At 42.8% G+C, this 19,152-nt stretch overlaps 1 protein-coding gene across 2 annotated transcripts in view; it reads right to left on the bottom strand.

Annotated features, from left to right (window-relative positions):
- The window catches only part of LOC122815449 (zinc finger protein 252-like), a 304,744-nt gene that overhangs the window by 79,667 nt on the left and 205,925 nt on the right, over positions 1-19,152 (bottom strand). For both annotated transcript variants that reach the window (XM_044087954.1, XM_044087952.1), the window contains exon 12: positions 17,625-17,825. In XM_044087954.1, the coding sequence (XP_043943889.1) occupies positions 17,625-17,825 (201 nt within the window). The remainder of the gene's footprint in view (positions 1-17,624; positions 17,826-19,152) is intronic.

The raw sequence follows: 19,152 nt of genomic DNA on the forward strand, positions 1-19,152 counted from the left end.
GTACATATGACATGTGAATATGAATGTATGTTCAAAACAATACAGACATACACAAGGATTTTAAAAAATAAGTTACTAGAGGGAAGGAACAGTTCTGAGGGAATCTAGCACTGTGCACTTTAAACAGCTTTACATGGTTAGTCATTAATTGTTTTCAACTAATTAATGTAATGATGCTATTGGAGAAAGGAGATTATATAATATGTAATTAAGCACTTTCAAATGGTTCTGAGGAAATCTACAGGAGTAGATGAAAGCGCTCAACCAGTTTGTGAAGCTATTTTGTTTTAACAGTTCGTATTAAAGAAGGAATTTTATTATTCAACGCTAAAGTGTGCCAGTGCATCTTTATTTTACTGGGACTGTTACAGCTCGTGAGGGGCTGCATTTGTTTTACATGTGCACAGATGTTCACAGTATGTGCCATGCTACACAATATGACCCAGCGGAAACAGCTGCGGCAGGATCAGCACAAGGAAGGGACACATAGCCCCCTACCACTGTCAAGGTCCCAAAGCCACACCCACAGGGGGACTCGGAGGAGGAACCCCTTGAGGCTGTCCCTGTAGGCAGATGTAGGCATGCCCAGTATGCCCTGGCCTTGGCAAAAAGGCAATGCATAGCTCACGCACTGACAACATAGGGTCCTAGGGACTGACACCTTACTCCAACTCACATACATAGTAAAAAGGATGCCAGCCACACAACACAACCTGTACCTCACCATGTATTGGATGTGTACTGCATTCATCAGAGTCAGCCCTGCAACACAGGTATCTCAACTGCTGCATTCACAAGGTAAGTCACTCTCCTTTACAACAAATGCATGGGGTACTACACTATGGTAGCATATGTATGGACCTGCTGCATGTATGCAAGGGAACAGAGTGGGCTACTGGGCTACTTGCAGAGAACTAACAGCTATGTGGGACAACAGGTACTCTTTCCAGTACTGACTGCCCCATAATATGCAGTAGTCCACAAGGCAGCACAACCCACTCCAGTATGCAAGTGAAATGCCAAACAGTGGAGTCATAGGACAGACGCATGACTGTCAGTGCTAGAGTCCCCTACCCCCAACACATCAGTGTTCCCATACAACTGCTGTAACAATATGTTTGCATGGCTATATCAGCACACCACACAATCCCAGGGCTGTCCCAAACAACCTAGCTACATATTCTAATCTCCACAATATGCAGGGGTCAAAGTGATATGCCTGTCTGCTATTGACAGTGTGAGGAAGTAAACCTCATGTTCTGGTGCTTGGTGTGGTTCAGTGGGCTAAGTACAGTAGCGTGGTTGATGGTATTCATGGTTCAAAGCTGGCTGCACCTACAACTTTTGCATGTGAGGTACTCCTATGGTAGGAGTCCCACAGACTGTCAATATGCCCCAATCTGTTACTGCAAGACAGCTGGACACAGACAGAGACCACGGAGGGACAGAGGGCCAAACCTACAGCCATTATACATGCACTGAGTAACCTAGAAGGTGGCCAGCAGGTTGCAACAGTTCAGAGTAGCAGCAGGATGTAAAGGTCATCACTTAAATGTGTCAGTACTTACAATAATTCAGTGGGTTCCATTTGGTAATATGGTACTGGAAATTACATACCTCTCAACCTCTTAGCACAAGAAATCTGGACAAAGTCAAAAATAATTGTGGGACAAAGGACCAAAAATAGGGACAAATTTTAAATATTGCTCTTATAAACTTAGAAAGCTGCTAGAATAAAATGTTTTGTGCTAGCGTGTGTTTTCTGGAGGATATGAAGTGTGAAACTCAAGTCATTATTTAGTGACTTCAATCCTCAATGATTTGCAAGAAAATCACACATTTTATGAGGAACAGACCAAAAATAGAAGCCAAAAATCTGGACGTTCTGCAAAAATCTAAACAGTTGAGAGGTATGCCAGAAAACACAACTGTATGAGGCACATAGTAGGCATATGGGGTGGAATGCTGGAAATCCTGCTAAAACATGTACACTGACAGGTGTGAAGAATGTCACCCTGTGTGTGGTGTGACATCATGTACCTCAGTCACATCATAACTACAACCACGTATGGCAGGAAACATGGACAAAGCCATGAACAGTAGTGGGGCAAAGACCCAAATATAAGGAGAAGGATTATCTACTGGCCAGACAAATGTAGAAAGTGCAGAAAATAACAGGTCATGCAGTAGCATGGGTGTCATAGTGTGTATGGAGTCACTAACTCAAATTCCTGGCATCATTTCCTAAACTCAATCTATAATGATTTGCCACTGCTGCACCAGAAAATCACAATGCTATTTAAACCGCACCATACGCATGATGCAACACTCTGTACAGTCTATTACAATCTGTACAGTCGATAGGTATGAGTCATATAATACTTTCAGCACACACATGGGAAATCCCTTGGTCAAAATATCAGGGAGGTACTGGATTGTTGAATCAGGTGCAGTAGCCAATTGGCTGCAGCACATAAAATCCTGGACTGAAGTACAGGTAGGTCTGGCCTGGAGACACCTGGAAAGTACTGACAATCACACTGGGCATGCTCCTACACTTGGCTAACACACAGCTACACTTAAGTTGACATCTCTGTTATATTGATATATATATATATATATATATATATATATATATATACACACATATATATATATATATATATATATATATACACACATATATATATATATATATATATATATATATATATATATATATATATATATATACACACACACACACACATATATATATATATATATATATATATATATATATATATATATATATATATGCGCACACATATATATATATATATATATATATGTACATGTGTATATGTATGTGGGGTTGTAAGAATGTGCACACCCACACACAGAATGCTGGGGTTATCTGCCCCTACATACACAACAGTTGTCTGATGGTAACACACCAAGGTTGCATTATAACATAGTCCACCTAACCACAGAACCCTGTGCCTTTGAAATGTCACCCTGTAGACAGACAATGGTGAGCTAATGGTGTAATGTGCAAAGGCTTCAGTGCAGGACTTGGACAGGCCATGTTGTCACTGGCCAATTGTCCACATAGCAAACTGCAACCTGCCAGAAATGGCAATACTGTTAACTGTACACACATAGCAGGGGTATTAACAGGTACCTGACTGCTAGGACAGTAGATACAAGAACAGCATAAAGCAGGTTCACTCTGCAGACTACAAATGCTGTGTAATACAAGGCTACTTTGTGTAGCCCACAAGTACTATTGCAGCAACCAAATGTACACCACATGTAACCGGTGGTACGTGCAATAAATACTGTGAGCTATAGTGTGTAATAGTAGGTAGGTAGGGGTTCTAATCTCACATCAGGCACATTGTGTGTGTGTGTGTGTGTGTGTGTGTGTGTGTGTGTGTGTGTGTGTGTGTGTGTGTGTGTGTAGATATTTCTCTTACAGCAGCACAAACATGTCCATCTGGCCTATGTCTGTGCAATGGTCAATCATTTTATGGCCCTGTGACTAGTGTCCTCCTCAACATCAGCCTCCCTTTCAACACCTGCTGATGTCATCCACCTTAACAGCACTGCCTGACAATGTCAAAACAGATAAGCTCTGTGGTGCATGCAATACTTATGTAGTGCTCCAATGTATACTGATAGATAGGTAAGGGTTCTAATCTCACAACAGGCAACTCCGTGTGAGTGTGTGTGTGTGTGTGTGTGTGTGTGTGTGTGTGTGTGTGTGTGTGTGTGTGTGTGTGTGTGTGTGTGTGTGTGTGTGTGGGTGTGGGTGTAAATATATCCTCCTGCAGTAGTGTACACATGCCTGTCTCTGTGCAATGGTTATACATTTTAAGGCCCTCGGACAACCTGCCAGTCTCCCCATTGGCCTCTATTTACAAGGCCTGCTGTCATCTATCTTAACAGCACTGTTTAGCAATCTCAAAAAAAGATAAGCTCCATGGTGCATGCAATAAATACGTAGTACTCTAGTGTATATTAACAGATAGGTAGGGGTTCTAATCTCAATAAAGGCAACTCTGTGTATCTGAGTGTACAAATATATTCCCATGCAGCAGTACACATATGGCCTTATGGGTCTGCAATTTTCATGCATTTTACTGTCCTGCCAATAGCTGCAGACCCTAAATAACCCACCTCTACATGGGCATAAATGCTATCTGCCACCACCTACATTTGTATGTACAGAACACCCAGGTGACACATATCAAGGGTAGCAGGCCTTGTCATAGGCTATGCATGCATGAGCACGCTGACCACCTCCATTGTCCCTGACATATTGTCCTATAGTTATGCACCTAGGTAACCACGCACATATACAGCCGTACCTTGCTGGTGTCATATGTCTGCTGTGCTGCCATGCCATGTTGTGCCACTGTACTGCCCCCAAGTCTCCATAGCTTAGTCACTCAGACCCCTGGAACAGAAACATACACTGTTCTGTGAGACAACTGTCATTCTGCAACACTACCGCCAATCGAACATCATGCAACAAAGGTACACGATGTTCGATGTGTACTCATGACACATGCTAGCATACAGCACCTGTTATGACATAACACTACCGCATTACAAAGCTACATGTAATGTATTATAGTCACTCTGTGCATCAGACACAAATGTACATGTCCCTGCATCAATGGCATGGATGTGGTAAAGGTATCATCACATGCACAGGGTGTGGTGTGGGGGTGCCAGAGACCTGAGCTGTGCAACACAGTTGACATTATGTGTGTGAGTCAGGAAGGGCTGCTGGCTAACTGGGACATGGAGAGGTGCTGTGTGTGTCTGCTGGTGACCTGCATGTGACAGTGATGTTTGAGTGTGTGCCTGTACACAGTCAGGCCCATTGCTTGCCCTACACGTGTGTATGTTGGACACCTGTGGACCACACATGGCAGAGTGGACAGTTCCATGAACACAGCAACTGGCACTGCCAGGAGTGGCACTGGCACCACCATGCCCTGGGTCAGATGCAGTGCTAGTAGCTGATGGTAACTGGTGTCTGCTGGGCCCTTGTCCCCCATGGGACCACCCAGGGCCACATGCCCATGACCAACCACATTGTGGTGTGGACAGCACACTCCCGTCTGTAGTGCTGGAGGTACTGGCACTACAGGAGAGTGACTGAGCATGGCCACGTGGACTCTCAGCAGATGGTGTTGCTGACCTATGTCCACATGTCCAATGCCCCACTCCAACCAGATGTTCCAGCACAGACAATGTGCGGTCAAGGACTGACAATGTCTCACCCCACTGTCTGTCCACTACATCAGTGAAACGATCCATGGCTTCATCAATGTGGTGGAGGGAGTTACGGATGTCAGACTATGCTGCTTCAATAATCCCAAGCATCCATCTGGTGTTGTGTTCAGAACATGCCTGTGCCTCCATGACAGACCAAAACATGTGGTGAGTGACCTGTGATGTGATATCTGTGACAGGTCGTGGATGGGCAGCAGTCCTCCTTTGAGCACCTCTGTCAGTCTGCCTGTGTGCGACCTCACCAAGCTCTCTGGCTATGGCCAGTGTCTACACTCACTGATGCCATAGTTGCCACACTCTCCTGTTCAGTGTCACCACACTCTTGCTGTCTGACATCTGTGGCTTCAGGGGCTGGGTATGTGTGGCCATACTGACTGTGTGCTGGACAATGGAGGGAAGAAGTGGTCTGTCAAGCCATGGGACAGATTCAGCCCCCAACAACCCCACCTGTACTTCAGTATGGCCACCATCATCATCAGAGTCCAATGAGACACTGACGTCAGGTTTTGAGGCAGACGGATTCCAACCCCCACGGTCACCTCTGAGGAGAAAGACAAAATAAGTACATTACTACCTGCACTATTATGTATGGTAATCCACACACACAGCTGAGTAGCTGCAACTGCATTACACATACCACATCTTACTTCTGACCCCATGCACAACACACAAACAGACTACAATGTACACAGAAAAGACAGGCCTTATAACATGCACTGCAGCTACATCCGGTTAATGTTGCCAGTACTATACGCCTGTGAGATAAGCAATATGTCAGTGTATCTGATAGACCTACACCTAAAACACAGTGCACCTGTCTTGAGCATATTGGTATGTACCATCTCCACACTGTGTATGAACAAGCATCAGTGAGTGATTGCCTTCTGTACAGCAGACTGCATAGACCTTCTCAGCAATAAGTGCAAATGTGTTACTGCTCCTGCAAATACACAACTGTGAATACCCATTCAATGCACTTCATTTAACCCCTCTAAAATAGAACATACAAGTATTGTCCTCTGGCTAAACAAAACAGTTGTGCCTAGGTCAAAATGGCAGCCCTTAACATTCTTAGGGTATATATGATCTGTAAAATAACAGTATCACACTTACCAGGTACAGGACCTTGGACTCCGGTCACACCTGATGTACCTACGGAAATGTGAGGGAGAAGTATTGTCAGCAATACCAAATGTGGCATTGTTACAGGGTAATATGTGTGTATACCAACATGTACAGAAGCTAACATGAAACTGCCTACATTGCTGAAATTCTGAGTATGTGTGCACAACTGTGCATTAAACCCAAACCCACCCCCCAAAGCAGATAGACCTGACACCCATGTACTGGTATGCAGAGGCTGGCACAATGACGGATACACTATTACAGTGATGAACAACACAGGAAGTCTACTTGGATGCTTCTCTGATGTGGATGCTGTGGCACCCACCTCCATGATGTATGGGATGATGGATGGTTGGGAGCCAGTAGATGGACTCAGGTTTACCAAGAAGTCCTCTGTGGCTGAGAGTGGTCATTCTGCTGCAGGTCCTCCAGCAGTGGCAGCATGGTCCCTGCTGAGCAGCACTGGCCATATCTGTTGCCCGGAGTCAGACCTGCTCGTAGGTTCTGTCCTGTAGCCCTATTTGGTTAACTAATGTGACAAGGTCAGCCCACAGTGCTGCATGTTGCTCACAAAGTTAGCAACTCCTGGACATCAGAATGTTATGATGCAGTCTCAGGCCATCTAAGATAACATTGTTTTCAGCATCTGAAAATGGTGGGTGCCTCCTTCAATACATCCATCCTGAAAGAGATCAGGAGGGGAACACATCACAGGACCAGATACGTACATATCCACTATGTACAGACCCTGCACAACCAAAATGTCCTCCACTAGCCACTGCTACCTCCCACGTCATACCCCATAGTCTATCAACACACTATGTATGTGGCTATCACCTACATAACAGCAATACATGTATATCCCTGTGTGCTGTGACACAGTGTGCTGTATGTCATCACATCCATCAATGCCATCTACTGTGGTGTATCCCCTATGGGCATAGTCCCACTACTATGTCATACAGCCACTGTCAGACACAAAGGTGTGTGTTATTACATGTATATGGAGACTGTCCAGTGCCACCAGTGTGTCACAATGATAGACAGCAATGCAAACCTCCTGTAGTATATCTTCCTTGTAGGCATCACACCTGTCCAGCACACAGATGTTTGCAGCATGTGTACGTGTGCCTGATATATGTAGTCGTATTGGCACAAACATGTGGGTGTGTAGCAAATGGTTAGCCAATAACTGCTGGTTGTTGTCAGCATACAGAGAATCTGGCTGTCACACACCAGAACCCCAAGAAAAAACTTATCCTAGAATAATATCTGTTACTCTGTTCATACTCTTGTTTTGTATGACCAGTATGTACACTGTCTCTGAGGTTGGGCCTGTGTCCCCCCACTAATAATGGCTATGACCAGAATTCCTGCCATAGGGAGTTGCCAGGTATGCTAGCCATAGCTGTCAAGCAGTGAGATACAAATGTCGACAAAACAGTGAATAGCCAGAGTACATCAGGGACAGTTAGGGATACCTTTACAGTGTCTGAACTAATCCTGTGTGACATTCACAGACTAAGAGGAGCTGAATGACAGTACATCATGTGATATGACAGCTGTGTGCATCCTTACATACTGACAATATGTGTAACTCACAATCAAGTAGCTTTCGTACAGGAGCCGACCAGAGGGTGTGAGAGGGCCAGAGCTGTGATTTCATTTACAGCTGGCACAACTGAAAGGCATGCCTGTAGCTGTTGGACAGCAGAGTATCACCAACATGTCACTCCCAGAGATGTACTACATGCCTACTGTTGTAATCCCCATTCCCCATAACTGCATCCTCCCATCTGCATCCCATAATATGGGAACACGTATGACATATCTGGTAGAGTGACCTAATCCGTATGTGAACAAATCTTCTTGAAAACAGCTTGCTAACTTATACTCTGCCTTGGCAAAGCAACTTACAGAGCTGTTTCCCCATAGGCAGTTGCTTGACTTTTGTAGATCATGCTCATTAACAGGTAACTGCCTATGCACCAATCTGTGGCTCAGACTTGCTAACTGCATCCAACAGAGCTGGGTTGTACTTTCATTAGCTAATGACATGGCACCATGGTGCAATATTTAAGGCCTTCATGTAGGCCTTGGCCCCTTTCTTAGTCCTTGAGATGGACATTAGTGAGGTGTGGAGAGTACAGCATCGCAGAGAATAGGTACAATTACTGTCTACTGTTAAAATTTATGAGGTATGTCCACAGTTTTGCATGCTACATTTGGCCATTGCCAAATGACACTGTGATTATCTGGCATTTCAGTGTTAAACATTCTGGGCTGAAGTCAGTAAGGAGGAAGAGACATATGAGTGTCAGATGTCATACCCATCAGAATAAGCATGCTGCTGCAGTAGCTGCTAGCCTATCATCTCACTATTTTTGTAGGAGCAAACTGTGAAACATGTTCCTGTTGGTAGACCTTTGCCCCCCTTTATGTATGAGTGTTGTCTGGATCCCTTGTTCTAGGGGGTTGTGAGATATGGTAGGTCTGTAGCAGGTAGCTTAAAATACAGCTGCATATGTTGCAGGCTGCAGGAGTGTGAATACTTTGGAAGACAGCAAGGTGTACATGTCATTGAGGGAGCAGTGTCAGCTCTGTCTTTACAGCAGAGCCAGGGTGAGGGTACCCATAACAGTCCAGTTGAGGCATGTGTTTAAGGTTCATCTGTTATGTAACAGTGTCAATCAGAGAGTAGTAGGTGACATATAGGTAGGCTCTACGAACATGTGCAGTGTGTCCCTACCTACAGGTCTTTGACTTGCAAACATGAGTGGCAATTAATTCAGTGGTGGCAACGCATGACTTCAGTCATTATTTGCTGTATTCACAAGAATGTAAGTGAAGTACAACACACTGCAACACACTGGATTTGAACCCAGGACTGTGGATGGCAAAATGTACTGCATGCAAGGCATTTAACAAACTGAACTACTGAGTCAATGTGGCAGCAGGTGTATTTGCAAGGTATATGTGCATGAATACAGTCTGTGACACAGGATTTGCATTAGCATGTGTTTTGCAAAGGGTATGAATTGTGGCACTCAAATGTCTATCATGATTTTCTAACCTCAATCTTTCATGGCTTGCCAGTACTTTACCAGACACATATGTTTTTGTGAAAACCATACCAAAAGTAGGGGCAGAACTGATGACATTCTGCAACAGTCTGTACAGTTGACAGATATACCTGATATCCCAGGCCCCATGTATATCCATTATTTATTTGGCTGTGTACTGGTGAAGTGTCTGCAAGTACACTTCCATTTTTCCCATTATATGTACTTGCAGTGTGTCAGTGGCAATCAGTATATGTTGGTGGAAACACCTGCTTTAATTCAGAGCTGAATGGCCTAGTGGGCTAATACACTATGCTGTAGCTGACAGGAGTCCGGGTTCGAGATGTGGCAGGGGAAGATTATTTTGTAGATGTCCCTAACACTGTGAGAAATAAATAAGATGATTAAGGCAGTTTTAAGTGGGTTTGCGTGGTGTGCCGCATCACAGCACATTGCTTAGCTCTGCTTAAACCTGCACTAAAAATAAAAAAAGAAAAGAAAAAGGGGTGACAGGAAAGTGGTGAAATGGGGTAAGCAGGGGGAAAACATACTGAAAGGACCATAGCTTTCCATTTCTTCTACAGCAACAGCTGTGCAGGTTTTACAGAATTTGGAATTTGGAGCCTCACGCACCCCAGAGACAGGGCTGAGGGCAACATAAATGTGTTCATTCATTAATTAATGTAATAATTAGCTTTGTCCAGTGGACACGTGCGAATTGTAGAGATATATATCGGCGATATTTCTTTGTGGGACAGGAGCACTTTTTTTAAAGGAGAGAGTGGAATGTTGGAGAAGGGATATAGGTATGTGTAGGGAGGCAGGTTGGGTAGGAGAGGCTGCACTTGTGGACAGACAAGACAGCATACAGGGGCAGTGTGTGACACAAGGGGGATAAACATCTTGAGCGGGTTGGGTGTTGAGGAATCAGAGGTGCATGTGCCCCCAGATGGCAGCAGTGTGATTGAGCTCCTCATCCATGGGCAGTCAACACTGCTTCTTCACTGCCCCAAAGGTGGCTGTGCTGGAGGCTGAGTGCCAGGGCCAACAGGCCCCTCCAGGTTGGTGAGTCTGCCCTCAATCCAGTACAGACATTGCTCATACCCATGATGAACTATCCTGCACTCTATCACTGGTAGCTGATCCTGGGTGACAACCACCCTCTAACCCCTGCTCCCAGGGGGTCCCCATCCCCTGAGGCAGTTACACCAGTAGGTGTTGCAGGGCCAGCATAGGGGGCACCACCAGCTTGGGTCTCAGATGTGCTGAGACCTGGTGCCACAACCAGCTGAGGTAGCATAGGTGGATTGACAGGAACCAGCCTACCCAGTCAAGCTGTGGCGCTTGAGGTATTTCAATGTGTATAGGTTAGCAATGAACATTCAGTTAGTTATAACGGCATGCCAGAACATTATAAATAACCCTGTAACATAACAATGCATAATGCATGGAACAGAACAATAAGTAAGATAACAGTACAGTAACAGCATGCCAGTAATAGTTAAGACACAGGGCCAACAACAGAGGCAATTCAACAAGATATGTTAGTATGCAACCACTGTAATACATAACAATAATAAAACACAAGAGCAGCATATGTTAATTGTAAACCATAACCAATGTATAACAATAATAAATTATGATGAAGATAATGGGTAGGGGGAAAGAGAAATACAGTCCATTAATACCAGTGCAGGCTATATAGTTTGCAACAGTACTGTTACATACTCTACAGGTCTGTCCTTCCTTTATGTAAAACAGTATCTTAAAGCTGCTGTAGCATGTACATACCTCTTAAAGCTATCCGCATGGGACAGTATGGGCCAAGCAGTAACACCTACAGGTACACAACTACAGAGGAGTATTACATGTCTGGTGGACCTATATAACTACCAAGGTGTACTATGGACTGATGTAGTATAACTATGCAACTGACATAATCATGTCGATAATAGATCTGTGACAGAGGGATTGAGCAACAGTGATTACAATCCGTGACAGCGTGACACTTGAGAGACATGTATCAGGTACAGTACAGAGAGTAAACATCTATCATGCCATCCTTGGCAGGCATGGGGTTAGACCATCGGCAAACATTCAGAGACACACCAGGCATACAGCCATACCAAGATTACACCTTTTATTTGCTAATAACCACACAAAAGGAAAGTGCTGTATAAAACCAAAAACTCAGTGCATCTGCACTATGATATCACCATAAAGCACCAGACTGCTGGTACTTTATGGTGATATTGTAGTGCTGATGCACTGACCTTTTATTTGCTGTGTTATTTTTTATTACTATTGCACCGGTTGCCTTTATTTTATGGCATCTTATTACATTCCTGATCAATGCTGCCAGTCTGTTACACCTGAACACACAAATTATTAATGCATATTAAGGGCTACTGCACATATTTACCTGTAATTCCTGTTGGGGGAACATCTGTTAACAAAACATAACTGATTCAGTAATATGTATTAGTACTTGTCACTATATTCGAACCCTGGTCTGTGTGTGACAAAATGCACATCAGACACAACATTTAACAAACTGAGATACTGAGCCATTGCTGAGTATTGATTACTGACTGATATTTGCCTAGAGCTCACCTGGAAACAAAATATGACCTGGTAATAGTAGTACAGTTTCATACAAGACTGCAGTGACAGTTGAACACACATGCATGAGATTCATGCATGACGGAGATACTAGGTAAACTGTACATTAATACATAGAATGCAGCTGTACACAATAAACTCTTAGTGGGTGGAAATATCTGTAATGTGTACAAACCATATCGGAGTATTGGGTTGACTACCTGACTGATATACAGTTGCAGATAGTATATTTGCAGTCTACAGCTATTACAGTTTCATACTTTCCTACAGCACCATATCTTGGAGCAGGAATGCATATAGCTAAAATGAAATGGTTAACACAAGACAATCCTGATATACACAATATACCTTGGGTGTTCCTGGTATTGCTTCAGATGTTAGTGCAGAACAAATGTCATAATGCACATATCTTGTAGTACAGCTCTAAATCTACAGTTTAGCATAACACTCTTTCTTAGCTAAACCTTAAGTCAGTTAGTGGCATTCTTTGTGTTTTTATTTCAGAGCAGATGTCATACTCAGTTTCATGAACAACAGCCCTACTTACACACATATTGCACAACCCTGATTTATTAGGGGTACCTTCATGCAGTTATTGGTATATTTTGAGTCTTTATTGTACAACAGTTGATATAATGCAGGTGTTGCAATACAGCTGTAATTCCACAATTATTGCTGTAGAAACTTTATTTCATTAACATTATCAGGTTTAATGCTTTAATCTTTATTGCACTATAGTTGGCAGTAGTCAGTTATTGCAGTACAGGGCTACATCCACATTATCTGCAACACAGAAATCTGTACTGTATGTACCTGGCAGTGAATGAGTTACTGTATCTTGTGTATTTGACTATAGATTGCAAATTAATCTGTACTCACCACACTCATGGCACAACCTTGCCAGGTACCCTTCATGGGCCTCTAGGTTGTGAGATCTCTCCTCTGCAGCTGCAGGAAGAGAAGCACACCATTATGTGTACCTGTCTATCACACATTCAGATTAGGCATTGGTAAAACAATGCTAACAGCACTTACAAACTTGTGGGACATTCCCATCCAGAGCATCCTGGTCCCAGGTGTCCAGAAGTCCCCCCTTTCAATGCCTCAGATCATCATAGTGATGACGGACCTGCTCACCTGTGCGGGGATACCTGTAGCACTCTTGAGATTGCATGCCAGCTGGTTCCAAGCCTCCACCTTGTACGCTGATCCCTGGAACTGGTCCTGCAGCAGCCGGTATTCATGGTCTTTCACTAAAAGTTCAACCATGACCCTGGACTCCAGAATGCCTCACAGCTGCATCCAGAAGCGTGCACCCTATCAAACACCTTCCATAGTTCTTGCACAGTTCAAACTCCAACTGGTTATGCTGTATTCCCACCTGTTGTACTTAATATAGCCTGTTTTCCAACCCTTACACACCATTGGGCCATTTTTAAAAATGTGACATGTCGCTTGGCACCGCACCAACCAGTTTAGCTAAGCTGAGCAGAGCTTAAACTGCCAATGCTTAGTAATGCTTAGCAGTGCACAAACCAGCTAAGTGCAACCAAGCTTTCCTTAAACAGAGATTGTATTAGCAGTGCTTATCATGGCTTAGCAAGGCTTAGTAAGGCCTAGCAGAGCTTAGCTGAGCTCAGCAGATCATGATTTAAAAATAATTGGCATCATTTATCTTGTGAAAATAATTGCTTAATTTCCCTTCCAAGTATTCAAACTCTGCACCTACTGCACAGGAGGCTGTAATTCTATCCATTTGGGTATGTGGATATGTAGAATGCTGCTATACTTTTACATATACCGCTCGGCTATGTTTGAGCACTGCTAAGCACTGCACCGCGGCACAAAAACCTGTTCAGCTATGCTTAAACTTGACCTTTGAATCATAAATTAAATGCATCTGGTTTCTATTTTTAGATGTCTGGCACATGTCAATCACTGTGCACCGCACTGTGCAAACTTTTAAAAAATAAATAAATAAAATTATAAGACTGAATTTATTGCTATCAGGCACTTGAACAGTGCAGGGGGTGTGTTACTCACCTGCAGACACAGTTAGTAGCACACTCCCTACACTGATTCAATACCGCCTTCCCCAGCTCTCCTCAGTAATGCGCCTTCATTAATATGCATGGCATGCTACCGAGTGGGATCCACATACACGGACACAGTAACATCCATGTAGGCTCTACACTATTGCTACACAGATGTTATTTATTTATTTATTTATTAGTTGCTGACTGAGATAGTCCGACTGGATATATGTCCATTTTCAGCGGAGGCCTGGGGAGAAAAGCTCCAAATAACACAGACAGAACATAACAGATATGAGTCAAACATATTTACAAAGCCCTCTAGTAGGTACTCACAATATACACAGTGTGTAATAGTATACTAAAACAACAGGTTGCAGCAAGCTATTATGAGCAAGAGATGCGCACAATATTAATTTAAATAAGGCATTGAATAAGTAGTAATTAATCAGGGCTAGTACAGGGACAAAGCCAGAGCTCTTTAAAATACCGTTTGAGGCCGTTTTTGGAGAGGCTTAAAGAAGGTTTGAGGGTAAGGTTAGATGGAAGTGAATTCCAAGTTTTACCAACAACGGCAAATAGGGAGTTGCCGGCTGAGTTAATAGCTTTGTGGGTTTGGACCACAGTTTGTTGGATGATTGCAGTTGCCTTGAATTACTGTATGGCTTTATTATATTTTTGAGTGCCAGAGTATTTTCAGGGTGGTACAGAATTTTGTGTGCTACTATAAGCTGACTGAACAGAAGTAGGCTAGGCAGTTCTAGCCACCCGAGAAGACTAAGGTTTTGACAGTGATGTGTCCTATATGTTGAGCCTATGGCAAATTTGGCAATATGGTTGTAACAGTGAGAGAGCTTACTAAGTTCAGTTTTGCTCAAATTGGAGAGTATGGGGGAGGCATACAGAAGGGTAGAGAGTAGGTGTGAGTGGGAGATTGCAGTCCTAGCTAATGGAGTTACAAAAGGTTTGCTTCTAATTAATGTTTTTTATAGTTTTATTGATATGACTGTGGTGGTGGTGCTGCAGTAGCGTTGTTGCCTCACAGTAAGACGTTGTCCTGTTCGATTCTCAGCTAAAGCGTCTTCTGTGTGGAGACATGCGTGAATGGGCGTACCTTCGTTGAAGGCTGTGCATCAGAGCTGGCAACTCGGCATGTAAAAATCTACTGCCAATCATTAGTGGACCGGAGTTCCGCTGTGGCAACCCCTAACCGGGAAAAGCCGAAAGACACAACAACATAGTTTTATTGATATGCAGATCAAATTTGAGATTACTGTCCACTATTACTCATAAAAGCTTAGTATGGTCATCTGGAGAGATAGAGGTACTGTTGTTGGATGTTATGGAGAAGGAAAATGGGGTGGATCTACTGGTGGGGGTAAAGAGGAGCAGTTTAGTTTTGTTGGGATTTAACAACAGATAGTGATTAGAGAGCCAACTTTCAACTGTGTTAAATGTGTTTTGTGTTAAGGTTTGCAGGTCTAAAGGGGAGGAGGCAGTGCAGATCAGGGTATTGAATTGAGGTTGCATCAGGGATGGCAGCATGAAGATTGTTGATGAAGACAGAAAAGAGTAGAGGACCTAGCATAGAGCCCTGAGGGACACCAAGGGTGAGAGGTAGCAGGGTGGACAGTTTGCTCTGCCATAATACAGTCTGTTGTCTGCCATTCAAATAGGATAGGAACCACTGAATAGCATGGTTATCTAGGGAGATGGATTTTAGGGAATGGATGAGTAATTTGTGGTTGACCATATCAAAGGCCTTCGACTGGTCTAGAAATAGGGCTGAAGATAGCTTGCTGTTGTTCTATTTTGGAATAAGATATTTGTAAAGGAAAGGAGGTGGAGGTGGAGCTGTGATATGAAGTAAAGCCATGCTCAAAGTTGGCAAGCAGACCATCCTGAATGAGTTAGTCCATAAGCTGCTTATGAACGCACTTCTCCATTAATTTGGCTAGTGGTGAGAGAATGGCAATGGGTCTGTAGTTGGACAGTTCTTTGTGGAGTGGGGTAACATGGCATATTTTCCAGATTGAGGGGATAGTTCCATCAGTTAGCATTCTATTGATTAGGAAAAAGATGGGGAATGCTATTGCGTCAGCAGCTTTTGTAAGTATTCCGCAGGAAGGAGGTCAGCAGAAAGGGTGGCTGGTTTTAGTTTTTTGATAAGGGATCAGATATAAGTGGAAGACATTGGCAACCTTAAAGTGGGGGATGAGAAGTGGGTGTGTTAGTGGTAGAGTGAGTGTGGGTGGGAGTAAGTTGGTTAGCTAAGGACTGAATAGTTTCAGCAAAAAGGTTATTAAAGGCAGTGGCAACAGTTTCTGGGGATTTATGGGTGTAGTTTGATGAGGTTAGGGTAGTAGATTGTCCTGGATGAAGAAGTCTGTTATACCTGCCCAAGACTTTTGTGGATTGTTTTGGTGTTTAATGTTTAAATTGGAGGTTCTGCTAGTAGTTTTTTTTTTTGTCTAGTAAAATGAGGTTTTTGTATAATTTCTAAGTCAATGATATCTCACTTGTTCAAGGGGGGCTTTAGTTGTTCGCCATTTGGTCCAGGCTATATTTCTAAGTTTGATTTTTATCTTAGTTTACTTTGTTAGCCATGGAGTACTATTAGATTTAGTCTCTATAGTACGTGCAGGAGCATGGAAGTCAAGGATGCTCAGGAATTTATTGTTATGAAATCTGGTGACAGATTTATTGCTGAAGTTAAGTCACCCTCTTTTGATTCCACCAAAACTGGGACAAATGTTTTCTTCTTGTGTTATTCTACTCTGTTCCAGCACAGCTTTGCTCTTCTGTGAAGGCTTATCTACTGGATCCTTTTTTCATTGTAGCCTATGAATTAATCTTCCAGGTTCTTATAACTACATTTGCCAGTGACTTTTCACAAGGAAATGCTAAAAGATATTTTGCCACTGATGGAGCAGAGGGATAAAGCCCTAACTATGACCCAGATGTCTCATACTTAATTAGCAGGCAGTGGCACTGGAGGAAGTGGGGAAGGAGGAGGGGTATGAATGGTACATAGCTCACTCATCCTGCAGGGGAGGGAGGTGGCTTCACTTGCCACTTGGCTGATACCAAGTGGAAGCACTGAGTGATGTAGCCTGTTGATTCTAGGCCAAGAGGACATGCGGCTGCTGCATATCAGCAGAGATTGGGGGTAATCACATGGGGAAGCTCATGGTTTGTTCCCCCTCAGAAGCTGCTGAGGGGGCATTATGAGCTCCTGGGTGTAGGAGGGGGTTTGACATCTGTCCAAATGATGTCCCCACAATCCGCTCTCATATTACAAGGACATTAATAGGCTGTTGATGGCTCTTGTCCCTGTGAGGAACAAATGGGTTAGATAGGTCACAGGGAGCAGATGGTCAGCAAGCAGAGGGCTTACAAAAAATATTTCCCCACTGCATTACTACACTCACCCAGATACACTTTTGTAATTTTTTAGTATTATCACCAACCATTATTACAGGTTATTACTTACCTGCATTGGATTTCCACTGCTCTACCTCTGGCTTTTCCTTTGGTCTCTTTCGCTTATATCCTGCCTTGTCTGACTTGCTGAACTGTGTTTTGTCATCTTCATCTTTGCTAAACATATTTGTGGTACCTTCTGACTGGTCTTCCTTCTTTTCCTCCATTGGTTTGTCACTTGTGTGAGCACATGTGGATATAGTTGTGGATGCTGAATGACAATAAGATACACAGTTTAAAAAGAAATTTTTTAGGAAATTTAAACAAAGAATTTCAGAAAAACTTAGAACTTCAGCCAGCATTCCCTCTACCTCTGCTTAGACCTTATAAGTATTGGCTATATCAAAAATCCTAGCCCCCAGCCCTTAAATGCTCAGTTTTATGTCATCACATGTTGTAAATATTCCAGTAAATCTCTGCCAGCTATGCAAGAAAATCATCAGTTAAATGGAATACCAGCAATGAGAGCAGTTTTACTCTTTGCAGTGTTCTGCGTTTAGGTTATATATATGCAGATCTTACATGCATGCTCTAGACATGCGTGATTTTAAAACAAGGCAGTTTTACCAGTCTCTCTATTTTACATCCTTGTCTGTCATACTCAACTTTTCTGCTAAAATGTATCACTCCCAACATAAGGTGTTTGCAAACACTGCAAGGAAAAAGAATTTGATAATCAAAAGTTAATTTTTGTTTTTTAACATTTTTTTCTGGCTGAAACATATGCAAATAATTCTTTCAAAATGTTCCCAGTTGCAATTTAACCTGCTAATTAATCGAAAACATTAATAGAATGAGGAATAATTACATACAAGCATACACTGCATCTCAAATATATTTTTAGACTTCAAAGATTTTAGACATAATTTTCAGATGCATGCAACTTTAATGATTTACAAACTGTGCCATCCGATGGTTATGGTCTTTAAGACATATAACTAAAAACCAAAGAAAATAAATCTGGCAGAGAAATAATATGAGAAATAAATTCTGATCTGCAGTATGAAAGGAAGCTGCTAAACCTAATGAGACAATATTAAAGAATTATTGGTGGCACAACACCCCAGCACACTTGATACAGGACAGGCCTAAGCATAAACTTATTAAACAATGTACAGTTTTGCAAGAACTTACCATAATAGCAGATGATCGAATTCCACACTCCTAGAAGAAGCAGTTAAAAACAGATTCTGAAGAAAATTCTTTTGATACAAATGGACAAAAGTACTCAGTCTCTGTGGAATTAAATTGCGAACATCCATTGGTGTCATTTCTCTTCCAGTTCCTTACATTTTTTTCAGATTAGTAAAGTATTCCTTTAAAGGTTTCAGCACAATGTAACATAAACTTTGACATATGGCCCTGGTAATTGAGAATTCTAAAAATCAAAGTGGCTGAAGAACAAAATCTCTTCCCATATCTATCCAACCCCTTACCTTCATTATCCCCTACAGAGGGAATAGGATTCACCAAAAGCCTATTGCCAGCTAATTCTGAGGCAGAGATGACTGCGGGATCAGATCGAAGGTGGAAAAACA

Source organism: Protopterus annectens, chromosome 11.part0 (assembly GCF_019279795.1).
Source record: "Protopterus annectens isolate FY-2018-M chromosome 11.part0, PAN1.0, whole genome shotgun sequence".
NCBI classification, from domain to species: domain Eukaryota; kingdom Metazoa; phylum Chordata; order Ceratodontiformes; family Protopteridae; genus Protopterus; species Protopterus annectens.